The 23,629-nt window shown below is 48.3% G+C and overlaps 1 protein-coding gene and 1 long non-coding RNA gene across 2 annotated transcripts; one reads left to right on the plus strand and one right to left on the minus strand.

Annotated features, from left to right (window-relative positions):
- The first annotated feature begins 4,478 nt into the window (after window positions 1–4,478).
- Window positions 4,479–23,277, plus strand: LOC122234078. The gene is made up of 5 exons (XR_006211804.1): window positions 4,479–4,861; window positions 11,319–11,405; window positions 13,421–13,504; window positions 15,399–15,489; window positions 23,159–23,277. It is a non-coding gene; the product is annotated as an uncharacterized LOC122234078 (long non-coding RNA).
- Window positions 9,493–10,684, minus strand: LOC102963535 (free fatty acid receptor 2-like). The gene has a single exon (XM_007096949.2). It carries the CDS (start codon window positions 10,682–10,684, stop codon window positions 9,611–9,613), a length of 1,074 nt encoding a protein of 357 aa, XP_007097011.2. The 3' UTR covers window positions 9,493–9,610.
- Window positions 23,278–23,629: the final 352 nt, after the last annotated feature.

Raw genomic sequence — 23,629 nt, forward strand, 5'->3', positions numbered from 1 at the left:
CGCCTTTTGGGAGAGCTGGCATAGCGGTTTAGAGCATAGGAAACATTTAGAGCAGTAAGTACTCGATAATGTTTCCTGTCCCCCCCCACCCCACCGCCACCCCGGAAATGCAGGTAGAGTCCCAAGATCCTGGCATTTAGTCCTTCGGCGTTCTTGCACCACACCCAGCTGCTGTTGGACAGAATTCTCACAGAGAAATGGAGGCCGTCACATTCGTTTGTTGCGGCCCTAGGAGCACAGGGCAGCCCAGTTGTAGGGGCAAGATGCGGGCTGGCACAGCAGCCCATCTCCCGCAGGGACAGCCCCGCTCCCACGTGCCACATGCCACGAAGCCAGAACCGACGAAGGCGCGGACCGCTGGCCACAGCCTGACCGTGTCGGGTAGTGGCAGTTGCCGCTGCAGGAGGCCGTGGGTGGAGCAGGGCAGGGCCTCGTTCTTCCCGGGAGGTCACATGTGGCCAGGACGTTGGCAGAGGGACCGATGGGACGGACAAGATGTAGACGAAGAGGACAGTCGGCCTTCTCAGTGCAGACAGCAGACAGCCCTCTCGCTAGTTGAGGCAGAAAGGAACCTTCTCTTTCAAGGACAGGAGGCGGCTCTTGGAATCCCCCGGGCAGCCGGAGAAGCAGATGTGGAGGTCATGCCGGATTACGCCCTCGGAGCTGCCCGTGTGTGCCACCACCCTCCCCGGAACGGCTGTGTGCACACCACACCCGCGCCTTCACCCCACAGCTTGGCAGCGCCGTGCCCTCCTGTGCGTGTGAATAGGCCACGTGCCTGCGCCCTAGATGCGAGAAGGCTCCTGCAGAGCAAGTTTCCGCTTCTACCTTGGGCGGGCACGGACCCCCAGGAAGGGCGTTCGGTGGTGTTAGATGGCCAGAAAGAGGGATATAAACCCCTGATGGAAAAGATGTAGTCGGGAATCTTCCTAGAGCCGAGTCTTCCCAGCCTCGGGCAGTTTCTGTTCTCTGTTCCCTCAAAGCCCTTGTGAGAGCTTCCCCCAGGGAGCGAGCCGGGACTTTCCTCCCAACTGCTGTCCCTGAGTCTCACACACCAGATACTGACTTTTGAGGAAGCTGGTGGAAGCGAAGGAGCGCTGGAACCGGGGGACCAACATAGATTCTGGTCCAGGCGTGGCCACTGACCGGCCGTGTATCTCTGAGGAAGGCATTTAGCCTCTCCGGACTCTCTTAGGGTCCTTGCTTCTGAAGAGGGCATAAGAAACCAGCTTCACTGTCTTATAACTCGTGTGATGATACGTGTGGAAGCACTTTTGCAAATGCAGACCACACTTCTCCTGATTTAAGGGATTGTTAACTAGGCGGCTGACTTAATTGGAGCAGAGAAGGCAGTCACCGCATGCCCAGAGCTATGTCCCATCCCCAACCCCGGGGGCCCTGACTCTCATCTTGGCATGTCAGAATGCAAACGAATTGGTGAAATTGTACAGGTAGCCTTGAATCTGTTCTGATTTGTTTTTAAAATATCGTAAAAGATATAATTCAGAAGCACCTATTCTTTATTGTTAATGACAAATCGTGTATCAACTGTTTGTCCTGATGTCTTGCTTCTAGGGGACAGAACGTTGTCCCAGCCGATGAAGCAAAAAAGAGAATTTATTTGCTATGTAATTAAAGAGTCTGGGGCAAAGTGGCTTTGGGAATGGCCAGATCCAGGTGCGTAAATGAAGCTGTCGTCATCTGTCTCCGTGTCTCAGTTCTGGATTCCTACACCAGCTTCTTTCTCAGGCAGGCCCTCTCCGGCCAAGATGGCTCCCACAAGCTCCAGGATTACATTTTACCAGCCTAACCACCCCGTGGAAACAGTATGCTTCTTTCCAAATCATTTTAGATTTGACACTCTAGAAGAGACTAGAAATGACTGACTCTGGACGGACTGATCTGGACACGGACCTGTCTGGGTAACGTGTCCTCCCCTTGCGGTTGGGTTGGGGCTGGCCTTTTGCCTCTTGCCCCGTGCCACATGGACTGACAGTGGAAAAGAAGTGGTTGACTAAGGGAAAGTTGGAATACTGCTACCAGAAGAAGGAAGAATGGATGCTGGCAAAACCCCAGGTCACCACCCAGGAAGTGGTGCCAGCACAGAGGGGAGGCCTGGTACAGCCTAGGCCGATCGAATACAGGCCTTTTTCTAGTCTGAAGAGGAAGACCGGTTCTACTTGGTGTCCCCCCCCCCCCCACCTCAACTTACATGATCCCTCTGCCACCTTACCTCGAGTCCCTGCTCAGTTTTCTTGGTCTCTTACCATTATGGCCTCACCCCTACTTTGGGAATGAACTCCTCACCTTACTCCCTGGCTGTGACCCTGTGGTCACTTGGGCCTCTATACATTTCCTTTTCTGGGTCAGATTTCAGGGTGCCTTCTCCTAGGATTGCTAGGTACTTAGAACTAACCTGAGCCCGTTCCCAGGCAGACTGATCTTGGAGATCAGGCTGCCACGGACGTTTACCAACTCATGGGAGAAGGTGCAGAGGCAGGTACTTCTGTCATCTCAGGGTCCCCTAGGAGCCAAGAGCATTTGAACTTGAACTTGCTGTGGGTCAGGAAGAGGAAGGTCAGGAGTTGAACTATCAGGTCACTCAGCCCTCATTGTTTTCCCCAAAACTCTCATTGGCCGTCTCTAGATCTCAAACGGTGATTATTCTTTCAGATTTTGTTCTGCTTTCATAGTTCAGGAAACCCGTTTTACATCCCTGTCTCTGGGCTGCTTATGCCAAATGAACTTGCGTGTGGCCAGCTTTCTCACGTACTCCCATCCCTGCCCCTGGCTGTGTTCCTTGTTTGGTCAGTTGCCCCTAGTGAGGATCTTGTTGAATCGGTTAGTCTTCAGCCCTGCCTCACAAAACCTCTCTAGAGTCCCCGGACACATGAGCACCCAAGAAGAAAGTGAGGCCTTACACGGCCCATCACGTCTGCAGGCAGCACCTCTGATCGTGTCTCCCCGTGTCCCCGTGCCCTTCCTCTGCACCACCTCTGCCTTCTCACCTCTCGTCTGCATAAGCCATATAGATCCGGGGCAGCCCCGGTTTGCTTGGAAGCCATTGGACACAGACACGTGAATGAGTGGCAGGTTGTGCTTTCCCACTCCACAGGAGCTGCATCTGGTCTTGGCCCAGGGCCCAGGGCCAGCAGGGGCTGCATTCTCATCCTCAGGATTCCAGCGTCTTATCTCTCTTCCCTTCGCTCCATTGTCCATCTGCGCTCGCCTCCAGCCCCCTTTCCTCCGCAGGCCGGGTGCGCTTTCTGCATAAACTACACAGTGGGGGAAAACCCCTCTCGGCTGCATTAGTTGCGTCGTTTTACCTTTATGCTTTTGTTGAATGGTCATGAGAGTCCGGATTGGGTTAGGAAAGGTGAGGAATGGGGAGACGGGCCACTCTTTTATCCCTAGAGTCCTGGAGAGGCTGCCTGCCCCACAGGGCCCCACAGGGTCCATGTGTATGTCCATGAGGTTACTTTGCAGGTCTCGGGCCTCACCTGAACCCCTTTCTCTGTTGGCAGGTAGCACGTGCCTAGCCCTTTCCCTCCCACTCATCACCTTGTGTCCACTCCAGGGCCAGACTCGCTGCAGGGCTGGTCTTGGTGGCTTCTGCTAAAACCGAAAATGCACATTCCATGCCACCCAGTGGTTCTCTGCTTCGAGGAATTTTCCCACATGTGTACGAGGAGGCATGCACAGGGATGTCCAAAGCAGCATTGTTATGCTGGTGAAAAATAGATTATCCAAATGTTTATAACCAGTGGAATGGAAAACATGAAACCGCTTTTAAACAGGATGGCATTTTACTCAGCAGACAAAGAAATGAATGAGAGCCCTAAGCTTCAGTGATGAATGTCAGAGGCGTGGGTATCAAAGACATGATTTGGAAGGAAAATAGCAAGTCACAGGATGACCATGTGATATTTGTGGACATAAAACACACACACACACACACACACACACACACACACAGAAGAGAATACTAAACTGTGTTTGTGGGCTCAGGTACATTTTATGGACATGTCCATGGACCAGAAAGATACACTTCAATTCCAAAATAATATTGCTTCTGGCGAAGAAGAGAGGAAATTCAGTGAGAGAGAAACATAATGGGAACATCACCTTAAAAAATCTGAAGAAATGTGGGGTGCCTGGGTGTTGCAGTCAGTTGAACGTCCAACTTTGGCTCAGGTTATAATCTCATGGGTCATAATCTCATGGTTTGTGGGTTTGAGCCCTGCGTCTGGCTCTGTGCTGAGAGATCAGAGTCTGGAGCCTGCTCTCTCTCTGCCCCTTCCCCATGCACGCACACTCTCATTCCCTCTCTCTCTCTCTCTCTCTGTCTCTCTCTCTCTCTCCAAAATAAATAAACATTAAAAAAAAATCTGAAGAAATATTGGTGCACCTGGCTGGCTCGGTCAGAACATGGGACTGTTGATCTTGGGGTTGTAAGTTCGAGCCCCACATTGGGCATAGAGATTGCTTGAAAACAAAATGTTTTAAAATATGAAGAAATATGATTGTTAACAAGCATTTACTCTGCATGGTGGGTATAGGCATATTTGTTATGTTTTTAAGTCTTCACACTTAAACTTTTGATTTGAATTTTTAAAATAATTGAAGAAAGACTGAGCGCCATTGTGAGCAATTGAGGAATGATATATCTTTTGGTTGCGAGCGACTGACAACCCAGTTCAAACTGGCTTAAGCTCTTAAAGAGGGAGAATTTTTGGTTTTCAGATCTGAATAACCCCAGAGTATGTCTTGCTTTGGGATTTCAAATGCGTGGACTGCTTTCTTTCTAGTTGACCTCAGCATCTCTCCTCAAAGTGGCCCCTGAAGCCAGCATTCTCCCAAGGTGAGTTCAGGAGAAGAAGTTCTTTCTCCTAAATGGTTAAAAGAGAAGGGCCCGGCTAGCTTTCCTTGGCCTGGGTTGAGTCACATGCTCGGGTGTGGACCATCACTGTGGTCAGATGGGCTCTGCTGATGGCTCGCTCTGGCCCTGGGTCACACCTGTACCCCAGAGTATGAAGGAGGGGGTGAAGCCAGCTCCACCGGACATCACGGTTGGGGGTGGTGTGGGAGCGGTGCTGTCGCCACTGAAGGGGGACGCCAAGAAGGCCAGAGCAACAGATGTCCACCTTGAATTGCCAGCTCACTTTTGAAAAGGGATTGCAGAGCGTGCCGTGATAAAGCTGGAATCTTCGAGTCCAACAAACAGTTTGCCCTTCGCCACTTGCCTCTTATCACTCTGCACCCTTTCCCGGGTAATGGGGCTTCCTCATGGGAGTGATACTGGAAATGCCTGAGTAGGGCTCTCAGTAGACGTCCCGTAAGCCATCAGCTCCCCACCCAAGTCGGGGTGGGGGCACAGACTCTGCCAAGTGAGCTGGGAGCATCGCAGGTGTTTTGCAAATAGGATGGAGTAGATGGATTGAAAGCACGTTTAATATCATTTTGTCTTTGCCAAATAATACTTACTTAATGTAACGTAAACTACAAACAGTGTGCAGTTCATTGTTGTTACTGTCAAAAAGTCATGCCTTCAGCGATTGTGAGGCGCTCTCTAGGGGTGTGGTTTCTTGAGCCCAGCTCGAAGAGAAAGCTGTCCCCTACGTTTACATAAACCAAGTGACCTGACTTCATGCCAAAGTCCCTTTCCGGTGGAAGTTTGCCCTCAGCACCCTCAACTTGCAAACCAGAGAGGGCTGAGGAGACTCTGCTAATGGTATCTTCGAGCCTTTGTTTTTCCTCCTTAACGCCACGCTCCAGGAACCGTGGATTTCCCAGGAGGTGCGACGGGGAGTAGCCCTGAACTTAGACTGTATGAACTACCTGTTACCGAGGACCCCGGCGGCCAGACTGGGGCTGTTACTGGGGCTTTGTGAAGCACCCCCCCCCCCTGCCAAAAATAAAGCACGCTCAGTATGTTCATAACTTTTGTCCCGACAAGCTGTCTTTGATCTCTGCTGATGAAAATCAAACGTGCAGGTTTTTTCAGGATGCCGTAGGCCAAATATAATTACTATGGAGATTTCCGGTTTGTCCAACTTTCAAGAGAAGGAACCCTACCTGTATTTTGGATCAGCATACCACCACCTAAGTGCAGATGAAGTGATCCTCATCCACGGAACAAGAAGAAAAACGCCAGTTCAAGGGACCTTTGGAACAAGACTCTTGACTAGCATAAAGTGGCGAGCGCACAGTATCCGACCCATGCAGGCCGGTCTGCTACTCTTTTAGCTCATGACGGGGTGGTTCCGGTTTTTGCATCTCCCATTTAAAACATCAAAAAGCTTTGCATTTGGCCAGGCAGACTTTAAACTCCCATCTCCAAAAGTTTAAGTGGCATGAAACTTTATGAAGTGGTGAATCATTCCGTGCCGATACACCAGGAAGCACACTGTTTTTCTGGACGTGCAGTGGCATCCAGCAGAACCCGCGGAGGCCCCCTTGGCACACTAGATCGGCAGTTCTCAAACTTGTTCCTCGCAGGACCCCTTTATACTCTTTAAAATTCCGAGGGACCCCAAAGAGCTTTTTAAAGTGTTATGTTCCAGCCATTGACATGTACCACATTAGAAGTTAAAACAGAGGACATTTTACTTTCTTAATGTTTGTTTATTTTTGAGAGAGAGTGTGAGCAGGGGAGGGGCAGAGAGAGAGGGAGACACAGAATTTGAAGCAGTCTTCAGGCTCCCAGCCGTCAGCACAGAGCCCGATATGGAGCTCCAACTCACAAACCGTGAGATCATGACCTGAGCTGGTCAGACGCTTCAGTGACTGGGCCACCTGGGTGCCCCAAAACACAACATTTTAAATATGTATTAATTTATTTAAAAATAATCAGAAAACCATTACCTGTTAATATAAAGACATACTTTCATGAAAATAACTATAGTTTCAAAAGAAAAAATCCTAGGGAGAAGAGTGGCACTGTTTTACATTTTTGCAGACCTCTTTAGACCTCAAGCTTCACAGAAGGCAGCTCTATTGGCAAAGCTGTTATCCTATCACATGTCAGGTAGCTGCTGAGAAACTCCCCTGTGCATTCATTCGTGGAAGGATGGGAGCGAAAAAGGCAATTAGCATCTTAATATAATTATGAAAGTAGTTTGGACTCCTCAGATCCCAGAGAAGTTCTGGGACCCCAGGGGTCTATAGACCACACTTTGAAAACTGCTGTATAGGAGTCACATAGTTGAATGCTGTCTAGAACACCAAGGGAAGAAGGAAGAAGGGGAGAGAGGAACCAACTAAGGGACCCTTAACATGTTAAAACATCTAAAATAACCACTAAAATACTAAACACAGAGTATATGATTTCCAATTCAGTGATATGAGAAACAGATATGAGAATGATATGAGAAATGAAAAGAAATAAAAAAAAAAACTTAATCCCAAAGGAAGGCAAGAAGAGAGAAAAAAGAAATATAAGAAGGTGAAGAAAATAGCACAAAATAAGAGGGTAGGCATTTCATTTTTTTTTTTTTTTCTTAAATGTCTGTGTTCACTGTGATAATTCATCTGACTGTTACAATTACTATTAGGCCATTCGCAGTATGAGTGTATATTTCAGTATGTGGGTACACTTCCATGGAAGTGTTTAAAAATAAGATGGGGCAGGGGCACCTGGGATGGTCAGTCAGTTAAGCATCCGACTTTGGCTCAGGCCATGATCTCACAGCTGGTGGGTTCGAGCCCTGCATCGGGCTCTGTGCTGACAGCTCAGAGCCTGGATCTTACTTCAGATTCTGTGTCTCCTTCTCTCTCTGCCCCTTCCCTGCTTGCACTCTTATCTCTCTCTCTCTCAAAAATAAATAAACATTACAATTTTTTTTAATTAAAAAAAAATAAGATGGGGCAGAAATAAATCCGAGCATATTGGAAATTATTTTTATATAAGTGTAAATGAATAAAACAATACAGGTAAAAGACCAATACGGTTGAATTGTCAGACCATATTACATACAAAACATCCAGCCACTGTATATATTGTTTGTAAAAGATGCACCTGACCTAAGGATATAGAAATTTGGAAAGTAAAAGGATGGACAGTGATGTACTGGGAAAATACTAACCACGAAAACAAGTTGGTGTGGCTATATTTATATCAGACCAAATAAATTTAAAAAAAAAAATTTTTTTTTAACGTTTATTTATTTTTGGGACAGAGAGAGACAGAGCATGAACAGGGGAGGGACAGAGAGAGAGGGAGGCACAGAATCGGAAGCAGGCTCCAGGCTCTGAGCCATCAGCCCAGAGCCTGACTCGGGGCTCGAACTCACGGACCGTGAGATCGTGACCTGAGCTGAAGTCGGATGTTTAACCGACTGAGCCACCCAGGCGCCCCCAGACCAAATAAATTTTAAGGCAAAAGGAATGACCAACATTTCATTTTAGCAGGAAGACAGAACTATGAGGAGAAGTAGGCAAGTTCACCATCACGGAGGAGCAGGTAACATACCTCTCCATGTAACTGGTAGATCAAATAGAGCAAAAGTAAATAATGGTTATAAGGATTCGAACATCACAGATGAACAAGTTTGATCTAAGGTGTGCAGAGACAACATGCGCCTGACGATTGCAGAATCTATGTTCTTGTCACACCTGGAACGTTAGATTGACAATATTCCAGGCCCAAAAGCAGTTCTCAACAAATTTCAAAGAGTTGGAACCATTCAAACCGTATTCTCTGGCCACAGTGCCATTTGGGTAGGAACAAATAACGAAAGGATCAAGAAGAATTTGTATGCTTGAAAATAAAGCAAATGTCTAAACTTGAGTCCAAGGAAAAAAATCCTGTGGAAATTAGGGCCTGTTAGAACTTAAAATAGTGCAAATTATGCAAATGCAGGCTTGTAGCATCCCACTGACACTGCACTTCATAGTCTTACATGCTTGCGATAGCAAAGAACAGAGGTTACAGATGAATGAATGTCAACTTGAAATACGTTAGAAAGCGAGCAACTGAAAAGACTCCATAAAGTAGGAGGAAGGGAACAACCCAACACTGATGAAATAGAAAGCATAGATAAATACCAGAGAAGGCCTTGGGCTTTTGAAAAGATGAGTTTCAACAGACTTCTGGCGAGATAGATGACGCAAAAAAGAAGACACACATACACAGTGTTGGAGACTGAAAATAGGGCAGAACTACTGAAGAGTATCCTGACCCGAGTTACCTCACACCAGAGGTGACTCTTCCCTCAAGGACTGTTTCTTTTCTTGCCCGTTTCATAGACTTGAGCCAGCAACCGCTTTGGCTGGGGGGCTAGACCTCCGGGCTCCCATGGCAGGATCCTGTCTGACTCTCCAGACTCCTGCCTGTGCTAGACGTTCAGACCTGGAGCGTGGAGCACCCCCCCGCCCCGCCGAGTCAGGGCCAAGGATCGAGCAAAAAGCTTTGCACCGGCTGAAGGAATGCTACCATCATATAGCTACTGAATGGGGAGAGAATTCCAAGGATAAAAGGGCTGTGGCTGACCAGAAGGCAGTGCCGGCCACAAATAAGGAAATGTCATAACTGCCAGGAAACAAAACAAAAGCACCGACCCAGTGGATGAGTTGGATTTGAGAGGTCTACTGCTCTTCTGTGCCTCTTAAGCTAGGCACAGGTGAACTCACCCCAGTTCTGTTTCACTGTTCCCCGTTTGGAGCCCTCCCCGCAAAATGTTTCCCCGAGCTGGCAGAGTTGGTCTCCTGTGAAGCCGACGTTGGCCATACCCAAACTCTCATCTCCTCTCTCTGCGGCGGCTTCTCCAGCCTTTCTCCTGCAGCGCCCTGCCAACGAGGCAGCCCAGCTCTGCAGACTCCGTAGCCTCCTATCCAAGGCTTTGCGCATAACTGAGGAGGAGAAATAGAAAACCAAGGGGTCGATGCAAGCATTGAGAGCACTGAGCAACACAGCGTACACCCGCCATTTTTCACTTTTTCCCTCTAAGAACCCCACCACGTGAGACACATTGTAGGGCCCAAAGCAGACCAGGAAGTTGAAGAGGGTCACGGCGGCCAGTGCCACCGCTCTCCAGCGCTTCCGCGTCCCCACTTGGGGCCTGGAGAGCATGATATGCACAAAGCGCCAGTAGCAGAAGATGGTGACCAGCATGGGGATGAGGAAGAGGGTGAGACACAGCTCTAGCCGCACAGGAAGCAATATGGCCAGCTGCTCTTGGGTGAAGTTGTCATAGCAGAGAGGGAGGCCGTTGGCCTCACCCCCGACCTTGTTGGCTGGTAAGTAATGGACGATGATCACAATGCTGCAGCGTCCGAAGGACAAGAGGCAGGAGACCAGAGAGGCGATCACTCCGTACACGGGTTGACGGGACTGCTTGTACTGCACGGGGAAAGCCACGCTGCGGTAGCGCTCGATGCTGATGCCCGCCAGGAGCCACGTGCTGTAGTAGATGCTGCTGTAGAAGCCGTAAGCAGTGAGGGCACAGAGGACATCCCCCAAGGGCCAGAAATCGTAGGCGGCCTCAACCATCTTGAAGGGCAGCAGCAGCAGCAGCAGGAGGTCCGCCAGCGTCAGGCTGAGCAGGAGGATGTGGACGGGCGCAGGGTGAGGCTGGCGGACCCGCCCCACGAAGGCCCGCAGGGCCAGGAGGTTGGCAGGGAGACCAATGAGAAAATACATTATGTAGACAAAGAGAAGTCCCAGGCTGTGGGGACTCGGGGCCATCCTTCCTGAAGAGACAGAAAATGAAGTCAGAATCCTCTCTGACCATGGGCTTCCCAGCCCCAAACCAAGGTGACTCCATTGTCAGCCTCAGTGTGTCTCCTCTCCCTGCCTTGCCGAGTGGTTGTGGCTGACCCTTCAAAACTGAGCACTGCTCTGCTTCCTGTGCGTCAGGGAGAAAGAAGGCCTCCTTGCTCCCTTGCACAATTACTTCTGGAAGGAAGAAGAGGAAAAGAAAGGAGAGGAGAGGTGGGGAGGGGAGGGAGGGAGGACAGGACGGAAGAAAGGAAGGATGATTAGTCTCCTAAACGTTGTGATGTCTTAGAAGTTCCCACAGGAAAAGTTCTGAGGTCTCCAAGTCCCCACTAGAAAGGCCCCTTTGTGAGGGCAGTGAGCTCATCTGTCTTGTTCACCACTGTGTCCTAGGACCTGGGACTGTGCCTGGTGCATAGTAGGTGCTCAACACTATCTGTTGAAAAATGAATGGCTGTATGAACAGAGGGGAAGGAAACAGCTGCTTCATTACCTAGAGGGACTAAGCCTGAGGCTGTCTCCGAGTTTCTCCAAATTTTGCTCAGCCTGGTTGTGGTTTCTTTCTTTATATTTGCCTGTTTTCTCTTTCTTTTCCCTCCACCAGTCTTTGGGCTTGAACAGAAGACTCTCAGCTTCACCCCTGCAAATGAGAATTTGGTCAGGCCTGAGGGATGGGCATGTTGAGCCCGAGGTGAGTCCCAGACACCCAGCTTCTTGATTCTACGCTGAGCCCTTCAAAGAAAACCTGTAGGTTTTGGGGCGGGGTGGGGGGAAGGGCTAGGGATGGGAGGGATCTGAGCTGGGCCAGGTCGGCAGGATCCCAGCCCCGGCCATGCCTCCTGTCAGTCACATGACTGGGAAAATCACTTAGGTCCTTGTATCACAGATAACCATGATTTCTCTAGAAGTACCACAATTCCCAGCCTGCTACCTGCAAATGCACCCTTTCTCGCTGCCTGAAGAAAGCACATGTATGTGAGTTTTATGTCGATCGAGTATAATGTTTAATCTCTTATTTATCACTAGAAGGGAGACATTTAGAATAAGACTTGAGTCCTCAGCCTGTTACTGCTAGCATGTTACTGGTGTTCCATCTAGGTATCACGTTCCCAGATCAGAGCATCTGAGGTAGAGGGCCAGGTGAACAGGGTCATTCCCATCTAGTTGGGGCTGAGCTCACTTTTCATTTTCCCACCCGTCTCACCTGCACCCAGCCCCCACCAGCACCACCAGCTCGCCATTTGACTTGTCCTGGCCCCTTTCCCATCTCTCTGACCTCTCGTCCTATCTCCTCGGAGAGTAAACTCCATACTCTGCCCCCCCTTCATAAGTTTATCTACACTCACTCCTTCCTTCTGTCCCATCCCTTTGTGGGCTTGTGATCCCAATGACCTCTTCCCTGAGCACAAGCAAAGTTGGGTGTCTTGCCTTTTCCTGGAGACAGTCGGATGGCTTTTCAAATTCGTTGGGTCTCAGGAGCAGGAAGAACTTTGTCTAACTGGACCACCTTTTTCTCTTCCACAAACACGAGACTTTTATACCTGGATGCGTCACGTGGTCAAAGAAAGGAAGGTCAGTAGCTGAGCTCTTCCCAAGGCGGTTTGACCCGCTGGATCCCCCACCAAATTCTGTCCCCACCAAACTTATTTCTCCCAGAATCCAGATCACAAGTCTTCTTTTGGGCTTCCTCCTCTTTCCCCGTTTCAAGTAATCAATTCTGTTTTCCTTTGCATGGGAAATTATTCCAGTTTTGAACTTGTGGCCTCTTCCTGCTCCTTCCACTCTTTCTGCACCCTTTCCTTCCCCATCTTTTCTCTCAAGGCCCCTGACATAATCAGTTTCCTGTTCTCTTTCTAGGAGGCTCTTCTGAAACTCATTAGTGTCCTAAGCATCGTCTGACTTCCTCTGGCCCATCAGGTCCCTTCCTTTTTTTATTTTTTTAATTTTTTAAAATATTTATTTATTTTTGAGAGAGAGAGAGAGAGAGAGGGAGGCAGACTGCAAGTGGGGGAGGGGCAGAGAGAGAGAGAGGGAGACTCAGAATCCAAAGCAGGCTCTAGGCTCCGAACTGTCAGCACAGAGCCCGACGCAGGGCTAGAACTCACAAACTGAGATCGTGACCTGAGCCGAAGTTGAATGCTTAAACGACTGAGCCACCCAGGCGCCCCCCAGAAAGCATCTCTTATTGCCTATCACTCCCCACGTTGGTCCCCAAGTGATCGCTCTATGTTCCTGGTAGGCTGGCCTTCCCTAACCTACACTGTACCTGTCCTAAAATGGGCATTCAGGAATTGGTTTTGATGCTTGATACACATGGGCAAAGGGAACGTAATTATCTTTCACTCTCTACCAAATTAATTTGTACCATGTTGCTGTCTGCATTTGATTGAGCGACAGAAACTTACTGGAAAGGTGAAGAGTGCTGCCACATAAGGCTGCTCTCATCCTAAAATGCCAGGGGAGGGTCCTCCTTTCTCCACCCCTGTCCCCAAGGAGCTGATTCCCCAGTCAGAACAGAGCTGAAGAATCTATTAGCAGGTGCTAGGACCACGGGAGACCACGGGAGTCCGTTAGCCCACCCTTGGGATGTTGGCCTTCCCATGGGATGTTGGGGTGGCGTCTAGGTAAGATTGGCTCTTCCGCAAGGGACTTTTTTGAAGTTTGTCCATAGAAAAAAACCAATGTACAATTCCTTGCATGTCACAGGCACTTGCATAACTGTGGAGTGAAAGGACAAGAGCTGGGGGTGCCCATAAGAGCTTGCCAGCTGCCGACACAAGCGACAAGGAGGTCAGAACCTGCACTTTTTGTCTTCCCTTTTATCTCCGTTCTGTCACCCAAGCCAGCAGTGTTGGGGCATCCTTGGTGCTCGGGTCCCAGGGTCACCGGGGTAGAAAGGGGAGGGCAGACTAAACTGTTTGAGAGAACCAGCAGGCTCCGTGGACCTCGCACACAGCTGCGTCACGGGGGCGGGCCACGCAGCATCCCTACTTTCCTTCAGTGAAGCGTTGCCCAGGCTGCTCACGGCTGATTGGCGCGCGGCTTCCTCCACGTGCCTCCCCTTTCACATCACCGCACCCCCCAGTCGTCAGACGCCCTGAGCCCTTGCTCCGTGCAGACCCTGCTCTAGGCGCCGCGGACACGGGCGAATGGGACAGACAGTAATCAGGGAAACCATCCAGGGAATTTCAAGTGAAGGAAGGAAGCAGAAAGGGAAATCAAGAGGGAGGCTGGCGTGGGGCTTTTGGGGGAGAGAGCTGTCAGGAAAGGCCTGGGCTAAGCAGGGATGTTCGCACGGAGGAGAGGAGCCAGCCATGGGTAGAGCGTTGCAGGTAGAGGGGACAGCAAGCGCCAGAGCCCTGCAGCGGGAACAGACTTGCTGTGTCAGAGGAACCGAAAGGAGGCCAGGGTGGCTGGGTGCAGAAGCCAGGTCAGGCCGCTCAGCCTGTGGGCGGCGGTGAGAGGGCCCAGGAGGGAGTTAGAGAGTGCTGACTGTCGTCTGGAGTTGTTTGACCTCAGAGGACAGACAGCTGTCACATCTGCATCCGTTGATCTTATCTCCCTCTCTTGCTCTCTGGTGTGTCCCGATAAGCTGCCGCAGCCAGGCAGAAGCTGACAGCCCCCTTCTTGTTCCTTCTAACACACATCACTGTGTCTTTATCACTGTCCTCTTCAGCATCAGCACCAACAGATTGGGGAAAGGCCAGAGGGGGGGGCGCTGAGCATGAAGTCTCTGGGAAACATTTTAAGAGGCTAAGGAACAGTGGTGTCCAGTCCCACGCTCAGCGGCATGCGCCACCAGGGGAAGGGAAGGGAAGGGAGGGACATGGGCCCATCCAGGGAGCAGGGTTCAAGGTAGTCGCTGCTGCGCTTGCTCTTGAGCCAGCCCCCTGGACAGCTCAGCCCACTGCGGTTCAGCTGCACCCCTTGGAGCCACACAGTCGAAGATGGAGAAACCTCACCTGTTAGGAAATCAAGGTTTTCCGGCCGCCACCCCCTCCACCGGCTGCTGCCTCTGCGTGCCCTGGCTTCCCACGTCTCGGGAGTGGGGCCCCAGGGTACACAGGTTTGCCACCCCATCCTTCCAGTTACTCAGACCAAAACCCCGAGACAGAGCTGTGATTCTTCTCTTCCTCTGCCATTTATTCCATGAGCAGACGTCTTCCGCTGTCTCTTCACAATATGTCCCCAATCTCACCACTGACCACACCCTCCGCTGCCACCCTGGTTCAAGCTGTCCTCCCCATCGCTCGCCTGTGTCCCTGAACGATCTCCTCCTGTCTGATCCCCCTGCTACTCCTGTTGCCCCTTCAGTCTGTTCTCCACGGCGGCCAGAATGGTCCTGTTAGAACCTAAGTAGTCACATCCCTCCTCTACTCAAAACCCCGTGACCTTCCCATCTCTTGTCGATGCCACAGTCCTTACCGTGGCCTGCAGGCTCTACTGTGTTGGCTTCCTGTCCCTGTCACTCTCTGACCTCATCTCCTGCTCCTCTCTCTCCCCTCGTTACTTGGGACACTTCTCTGGAGGGTGCGATTTGCTGATGCCTTTCAGAATGAAAAACCCCATACCATCTGGTCCAACACGCTGACATCTATGAGTTTATTATATGCATGTACTTTCCCGTGTGCATGAAGTACATCCTCACAGTGTTCTTTGTCTGTTTGTTCTGTGATAATAAAAGACTGGGAACAACTTATATCTGTCAGCAGGGATCTGATCGAGTGAAAGCCATGGAGCACCCAGTCGGTGGACCCGCCACACACCTGCTACAGGTAACCAGGCAGATCTGCATATGCCAGTGTAGATCCAACTGCGAGATGTATCGTTAAAAGGAAAAAGCATGTCGTAGGAATGGCGAGTTGCACGAGAGAAGGGGACACACGCCCACACATTGACTCAGCGAGGGTTTCCCGAGCAGCCCCCATGCTACCACCCTCGCCAGTGCTGGGGAATCAGCAGCGAACAGGCCTTGCTTCACGGAGCTGACATTCCGTCGGTGCAAGGCAGTCTGCAGATGGATCGTAGCATAAGCCGGGGGTTGGACTGGGGCTAAGAAGGAAGACAGAGATGGGGGCAGAGGGCGAGCCTGCGAAGGCCTCTCAGAGGAGGTCATGTTTGAGCAGAGACCCGCAAGGAAGAAGAGAATGAGGTGGGAGACTGTCGTAGTGTTCCGGACACAGGGACGGCAAGCCTCGAGGGAAGCCAGTGTGTTGGGAGAGGCCAGGCAGGCCGGAGCGGCAGCAAGGGGACTGGGAGAGGGCAGAGTTGTGCTAATGAAGTCAGGTGCTCAGCAGGCCCGGGACCACGTGGGGCCTCGTGGCTGTGGAGTGACACCCGGAATATGGTGGGCAAAGGTGTGAGGTAAGCTGTTTCACATTTCCAAAGGATCCTTCTGGATGCCGGGTGAGTGTAGATTGGGGACGGGACACGCATGAGCCGTGGTTTGTCTCTGGAAAGGAGAACTGGGTGTTGGGATGGGAGGGAGACTTTTCTGTGTAGATCCTTTTGTGCTGTTAGATCATGAGATTGAGCCCCATATTGGGCTCTGCACAGACAGCGTGGAGCCTGCTTGGGATTCTCACTCTCCCCCTCTCTCTGCCCCGCCCCCACTCACGTGCGCACATGTGTGTATGTGTGTGTGTGCACGCATGCACACACTGTCTCTCAAAATAAAAACATTTAAAAAAACCAAAAAACTTTTTTCTGGGTGTGTGTGATCTTAAAAAAAAAAAATTAAAAGCAAGAGAAAACATCCACAGCTAACATTTACCGAGCATTCTTCACGAGCTGTGCTGTGTGTCACACAAACACCTGTGATTCAGCAGAGACGGTCCTGTACGTGATAGAGTACATCCCACACCACCCAGCCAGAGCCTTCTCTTCTGTTGGGCTGCCCCAGGTGGGAGAGTGGATAGGACCAAGGTAGACATAAAAGAGGAAGAGGACAGAGCTACGGGCCTCCTGGCCATTAGATCCCCACCCGTCCCCACCCATACTTGGCATTATCCAGCTTCTGGATTTTTGCCAGTTGAATGGCTATCAAGCAGTGTCTGTTTGCTGTTTTAATGCATTCCCATTTTACTGATTACTAATGGGTTTCACATCACTCAATAGGATGCAGGCTCTCTTAGCCCATAATCACCGTTCTGGACAGCGTCTCAGTGATGGCTCTTAATTGCAGCAACAGAAGCCAACTCTGTTAATTTAGAGATGATATGATAACATGTTGGGTAGCTCAGAGATCTGCCAGGAAGGCTGGAGAACGAAGCTTGGAGAATAAAGGGAGCTGTGCAGTCAGGACCACGTTAAAAGTTATGCCACCCAACCCAGTCCAGTGAGGGCACAGGAGCCCCTCCCCTGCAAACCCACACACGCTGTGGCCCTAGAGTCACATTCTATTTGCCACCACTGCTGCCACTGCCGGGAGCAATTCCCTGCTGCCTTCCTTCTTTGTACCACTTTGTAGCCTCAGATTTGAGTTTGGGCAGCTGAACCTGATTAGCTAAACACAGGAGAGATGCCCAGAAAACAAGGTCCCAGCGTTATCAGCTTCCCTGGTGGGAGCCAGGCTCTGCTTCCCACCAAGACTAAAGATTCAGACATGGGCAGTTCCCTAAACACGGGAAGGGAGTCAGGTGCTGGGGAACTGAAGGATGCTCAGTGTTCTTACAGCAGGGCCCCTCAGCGGTCAGGACAGCCTAGACCACTTCCATTTTTTGAAGTTCCCAGTATATGAAGAAAAAAAAAAAGGTGACGATATTCTCAAATGGGGTTGTAATGGTAGAACAGCCTCTTACCATGAAATAAGAAATGGGACCGTACCATTCACAAAATAGTTGTAGGATTTTCTCTGCCTGCTTTTTGACAGTGTGCGGTGAAGTGTAGAACCAGAAATGAGCCATGGGTTTAAAAGCTAGGTCCTGTCAAGATATTTGTGTGACTGTATGTTTAACCTCACCTGGGGATCATGTCCTAAGAGTAAATGGGCCCGGGGCCAGATGCCCTGCAGGCAGGCACCGGGGTGAGCCTGGTATCAGCGGATGGGCCGGGCCTGCCTGGCTCAGAGCACAGGCGCTGCCCTCGGGCAGCAGCCCCTCCCTGCACTGAAGAGAAATCTGCTTCTACAAGAGGCAAGAACTACCCTACCTGTTGCGCTGATGCAGAATTCCGAGGAGGTGAATTCTGCACCCTGAGGCCATCTCAAATGGGATATAGCCGAGTTATGGAAAGAGCGGGACTTGACAGATGCCAGTAAACCCTAACTTCGTTTCTTCCCCCACAACCCTTCATCCTGGTAGCATGACTTCTCGAGGGCCCTGGCTCCTGTGGGTACTCTTAGACGGTAAGAGTCCGGTCTGTGGAATAATCACGTAGCTCCAGCCCGGTGTAATATCAAAGTTCCCAATTCTGTTCCGGGGAGCACTTCTCCCTCCCGGCTCTGCAATGTCGCCGACTGGCAGCCTGCAGAGGAAGGGCCTGGCACGGTGGGATTTCTCTTTCTTGGCTCCGTCTGGTCTCCTGTGCTCTCCTACACGTTAGCTACAGCTTTCGGCCCCTCCCCGTGGGCAGAGAGGATGCAGGAGGGGCCGGGAATATCTAGCTGGCCTGGTACGGTTATGACCTGGGGCTGATTCCCTCTGGGCGGGACGTGTCTAGTGCTGACTCGGTCTCCAGTGGAGGGAGACCTTTTGCAGGTTCTCGGACCTCCCAGCTGGAACCTTTCTCTGCGTTTCCTTTGGATGTGAGTGCCTCCTCCACCCGGTCACTCAGTCCGGTCTCTGCTCCTGGGCCTCCTCTCTGTGGGACCTCACTGGGCCTCCGGGCTGACTCTTGGGTGGGTCATTCATGAAATGACTAGACTGGCTCGCCAGCAGAGGGTCCCCCTTTGGTCCAAGGGGACCGTGGACCTTAATACCATTGTCGGTAGGACAGCAGCTCACTGCTAGTGTGGCCACTTGTCCTGGTTTGATTTTTCCGAGCAAGGTTCTGGCACCAACCTTCGCGTCCTCTAAACTTCAGGGACGTGTCAAGCCCTGCCGGTGGCTGTCTTCAAGCCCATCTGTTGTGCATTATGTGCGAGCAGGAAGCTCCCCGTCGTCTTCCCACTGGAGTCAGAACACGGTATACTCGCAGCGTTCCAGAAAGTTCTCAGTGTCTCCTCTTCCACGTCCCAGTTCCTTGTATCTGGCCTAGACGTGGGCCTTGAACCAGGGCTGATAAAACCAGTTTCCAGAGTCTGTGTGGATGGTCTAACGCCTTCCATTGGATGGGGATGTGGTGGCACTTGGCGTCTGTTGATCTTTTTTCTAAGTTACCACGTTAATTTTCATTTTACAATGTATTTTAGTTGCATATGGTTGACACACAACGTTACATCACTTTCGGATGTACAACGTAGCGATTCCCCAAGTTTGTATATTATTCTGTGTTCACCGCAAGTATAGCTACGGTCTATCCCAATGCATCGCTATTATGATATCATTGACTCTGTTCCTTGTGCTGTGGCTTTTATCCCCACGACTTATTGATTCCTTAGCTGGAATCCTGTCCCTCCCATTCCCCTTCACCCATTTTGCCCATCTCCCCACCCCTAAGCTAACTTTTTTTTAAAGTAATTCACTGAATATATTGAGTATATACCAGGACTAACCAGGATAGGGGGTCAGATACTTTGAGTACAGGCCCCTCCATTCTGGATTTTATTTTTTTATTATTTTTTTAATTAATTAATTAATTTTAAATTTACATCCAAGTTAGCATATAGTGCAACAATGGTTTCAGGAGTAGATTCCTTAATGCCCCTCACCCATTTAGCCCATCCCCCCCCCCAACCCCTCCAGTAACCCTCTGTTTGTTCTCTATATTTAAGAGTCTCCTATATTTTCTCCCGCTCCCTGTTTTTATCTTATTTTTCCTTCCCTTCCGCTATGTTCATCTGTTTTATTTCTTAAGTTCCACTTAAGAGTGAAATCATATGATATTTATCTTTTTCTGGCTGACTGACTTTGCGTAGAATAATACACTCTGGCTCCATCCACATTGTTGCAAATGGCAAGATTTCATTCTTTTTGATGACTATATATATGTGTGTGTGTGTGTGTGTATGCATATATATGTGTATATCTATCAAATATATATATATGCCAAATATATATATATATATATATATCTTTCAAATAAATATATATATACACATACACACACACACACACACACACACACACACATATACACACAACGCACACACACACACCACATCTTCTGTATCCATTCATCAGGTGATGGACATTTGGGCTTTTTCCATAATTTGGCTTTTGTTGATAATGCTGCTGTAAACATTTGGGCGCATGTGCCCCTTCGAATCAACATTTTCATATCCTATGGGTAAATACCTAGTCATGCCATTGCTGGGTTGTAAGGTAACTCTATTTTTAATATTTTGAGGAACCCCCACACTGTTTTCCAGAACAGCTGCGCCAGTTTGCATTCCCACCAGCAGTGCAAAAGTGTTCCCCTTTCTCCACATCCTCGCCAACATCTGTTGTTTCCTGAGTTGTTAATTTTAGCCATTCTGACAAGTGAGAGGTGGTAACTCATTTTGGTTTTGATTTGTATTTCCCTGATGATGAGTGATGTTGAACATCTTTTCATGTGTCTGTTAGCTATCTGGATGTCTTCTTTGGAAAAGTGTCTGTTCATGTCTTTTGGCCGTTTCTTCACTGGATTATTTGTTTTTTGGGTGTTGAGTTTGACAAGTTCTTTATAGATTTTGGCTACTAGCCTTTTATTTAATATGTCATTTGCAAATATCTTCTCCCATTCCATCAGTTGCCTTTTAGTTTTGTTGATTGTTTCCTTTGCTGTGCAGAAGGTTTTGATCTTGATGAGGTCCCAATAGTTCACTTTTGCTTTTGTTTTCCTTGCCTCTGGAGACCTGTCTAGTAAGAAGTTGCTGTACCCGAGGTCAAAGAGGTTTTTGCCTGCTTTCTCCTCTAGGGTCTTGATGGTTTCCTGTCTCACATTTAGGTCTTTCATCCATTTTGAGTTTATTTTTTGTGCATGGTGTAAGCCTAATTAAAATTAAAAGTTTATTTTTTGTGTAAGTAAGAAAGTGGTCCAGGTTCATTCTTCTGCATGTCACTGTCCAGTTTCTCTAACACCATTTGCTGAAGAGACTCTCTTTTTTCCACTGGATATTCTTTCCTCCTTTGTTGAAGATTAGTTGGCCATACATTTGCAGGTCCATTTCTGGGTTTTGTATTCTGTTCCATTGATCTATGTGTCTGTTTTTGCAAGCATCTCAAACTTCTGTGCCCTATTCTGTGTTCCAGCTTGTTCAGAATCAAGGTGGTGAATGTTCCTCCATTATTATTATTATTTTTTTTAATTTTAAAAGCTTACATAATCATGCAAGAATATATCCTTCTTGTCAAAGGATTCAACAATACAGAAGTGAAATGTGAAATGCTACTTCACTTCTCCAATGCACTTCTTCCTTTCTAGGGGTAATCTGTTTATTTATACCCATATATGTACATATAGAAATGTAAAGTTTTAAAAATTGCATAGATGGAGTAATACTGTGCATATTGCTTTGAAACTTCATTTTTCACTATTTAATATGTCTGATGAACTGTCACATTATTGAAGTTTTCAGTTCTTTTGTAATGACAAACAGTGCTTCAGTAAATGTCTGTCTGGCTGTCTATCTATCTATCTAAATACATGTATTTTCGTTACATGTATTAAAAATTGTTTTAATGTTTATTTACTTTTGAGAGAGAGAAAGAGAGAGAGACAGAGAGACAGAGTGCAAGCGGGGGAGGGGCATAGAGAGAGGGAGACAGATTTTGAACCAGGCTTGAAACACGAGATCATGACCTGCATCAAAGTCGGACACTTAATCAACAGAGCCACCCAGGCGCCCCTGGTTAGATGGATTTTTAGATATATAATTGATAGAACTCCTGGGCCAAAGAGATGTTCTTTAAATTTTTTGATAGCTATTTATGTGTTACCTTCCTGAAAATGTTCAGTAATTTACATTCCTACCAACCATGTATGAGGGTACCCATTTCTGTGCACCTTCTCCAATAGTAGATATTTTGAATCTTTAATATTTTTTGCTAATAGGATGGGTAAAAATGATGATGTCTTATTGTTTATGATGTATTGCAGTTGATTACAATGTGATGTATTGATTACATGTGAAGGATTCTTTCTAATTAAGTGATCCAAACCCATTTCGCATCAGTGGGAGGGAATGAGCTATTCAGTAAATTATGTTGGGATAGTTGAGTATACATTTGAAAGAGTTACAACTTGACAATAAAAGTAAAATCCAGCTATGCTGAGATCAGATATATCTTTTAAAACTATAGAAGTTGTATAGGTATTATATAAGATCGTTTTTAAGCCTTGCAACTGAGAAGGCTTTTTTTCTAGCATGACAGAAATGTAGAAGTCATGGAAGTAATGATAAACTTTAGCACATAAAAACATAAAGCTATGGGAAAAGTTACTAACAAAGTAAAAGACCCCATCTTTCTGCATATAAAACTGAAAAAGCATTTGTAAATGCAAACATTGATAGATATGCAAATACCCTGCAAACTAATAAGAAAAAGGCAACTATAGGAAAAAAGATAAATGACTATATTCAATATGCAAATATTTGCTACCTCATTTTTTTTTTAGGTTTATTTACTTATTTTGAGAGAGAGAGCATGCATGCATGCACACGCACAAGCCAGAATGGGGCGGAGAGAGAGAATCCCAAACAGGTCAGCATGGAGCCTGACATGGGGCTCAGAATCATTAACTGTGAGATCGTGACCTGAGCCCAAATCAAAAGTCAGATGCTTAACCAACTGAGCCACCCAGGCACCCTGCTACCTCACTTTTTATAAGAGAAATTAAAAGTAAAATAGTACTGAGGGGATGCTTAATTTTATGTATGAGCGTGGCTGGGCCACAGTGCCCATGTATTTGGTCAAATGTTATTCTAGATGTTTCTGTGAGGATACTTTTGGATGAGACTTACATTTAAATTGGTAGACTTTGAGTGAAGCAGATTTCCCTCCAATCAGTTGAAGACCTGAATAGAAGGCTGGCCTTCCCTGAGCAGGAGGGAGTTCTCCAGCAGACTGCCTTCGTATTTCATTTGCCACGTTGACTCCTCCTTGTCTCCCAGCCCCAGACTACCTTTGGACTTGAACTGCAACTTTTTGAACCTGAGTCTCCAGCCTGCCAGCCTCCTCCATCAGATTTTGGGCTCCCAAACCACCACAGTCACATGAGCCAATTTCTTAGATAAATCTCTTTCCATGCATACACACATCCTATGGGCTCTTTCTCTGGAGGACCCTAATACACCGAGTTACTGAGTTTTAAATGCCAACTTAAAAAAAAGCTAAAATGTGATATTTCCCCTTGTTGCAGAGGTATGGAGCCTCCTACAGACGGCGACAGAGTTGATTCATCTGGGGAAGGTAATTTGTCCATATTTAAAATATCAAATGAATGTACCATGTAATACAGCGGCACCTCTTACAAAATGTATAAATGCACTGACATTTATGGAAAAGGATGTTCCTTGTAGCATTATTTATAACAGTGGAAAGTTAGAGATACTTTTTCTTATTCATTCATTTATTTATCAAATACCAAATGCCTATTCTGTGCTAGATACTGTTTTAGGCACCTGGGTATACAGAACAAATGAAACAGACATGGTGTCTGCTGACAAGGGCTTCCCAGTGTACAGGGAGGAACCACATACTAAAAAAATGAACAGCCAAATATGCAAATCAAACTGTCATAGCGCAGTGTGGGATAATGTCAAGTGGTGAGGGTTACTTGAGATTGGGTGATCAGGGAAGGCCTCTCTAAAGTGACGTTGGCAAGAAAACC

Source organism: Panthera tigris, chromosome E2 (genome assembly GCF_018350195.1).
Source record: "Panthera tigris isolate Pti1 chromosome E2, P.tigris_Pti1_mat1.1, whole genome shotgun sequence".
Taxonomy (NCBI): domain Eukaryota; kingdom Metazoa; phylum Chordata; class Mammalia; order Carnivora; family Felidae; genus Panthera; species Panthera tigris.

What these genes read in the sequence shown, in the direction of transcription:
- LOC102963535 (XM_007096949.2), bottom strand. Translation starts at nt 10,684, where the DNA reads ATGGCCCCGAGTCCCCACAGCCTGGGACTTCTCTTTGTCTACATAATG.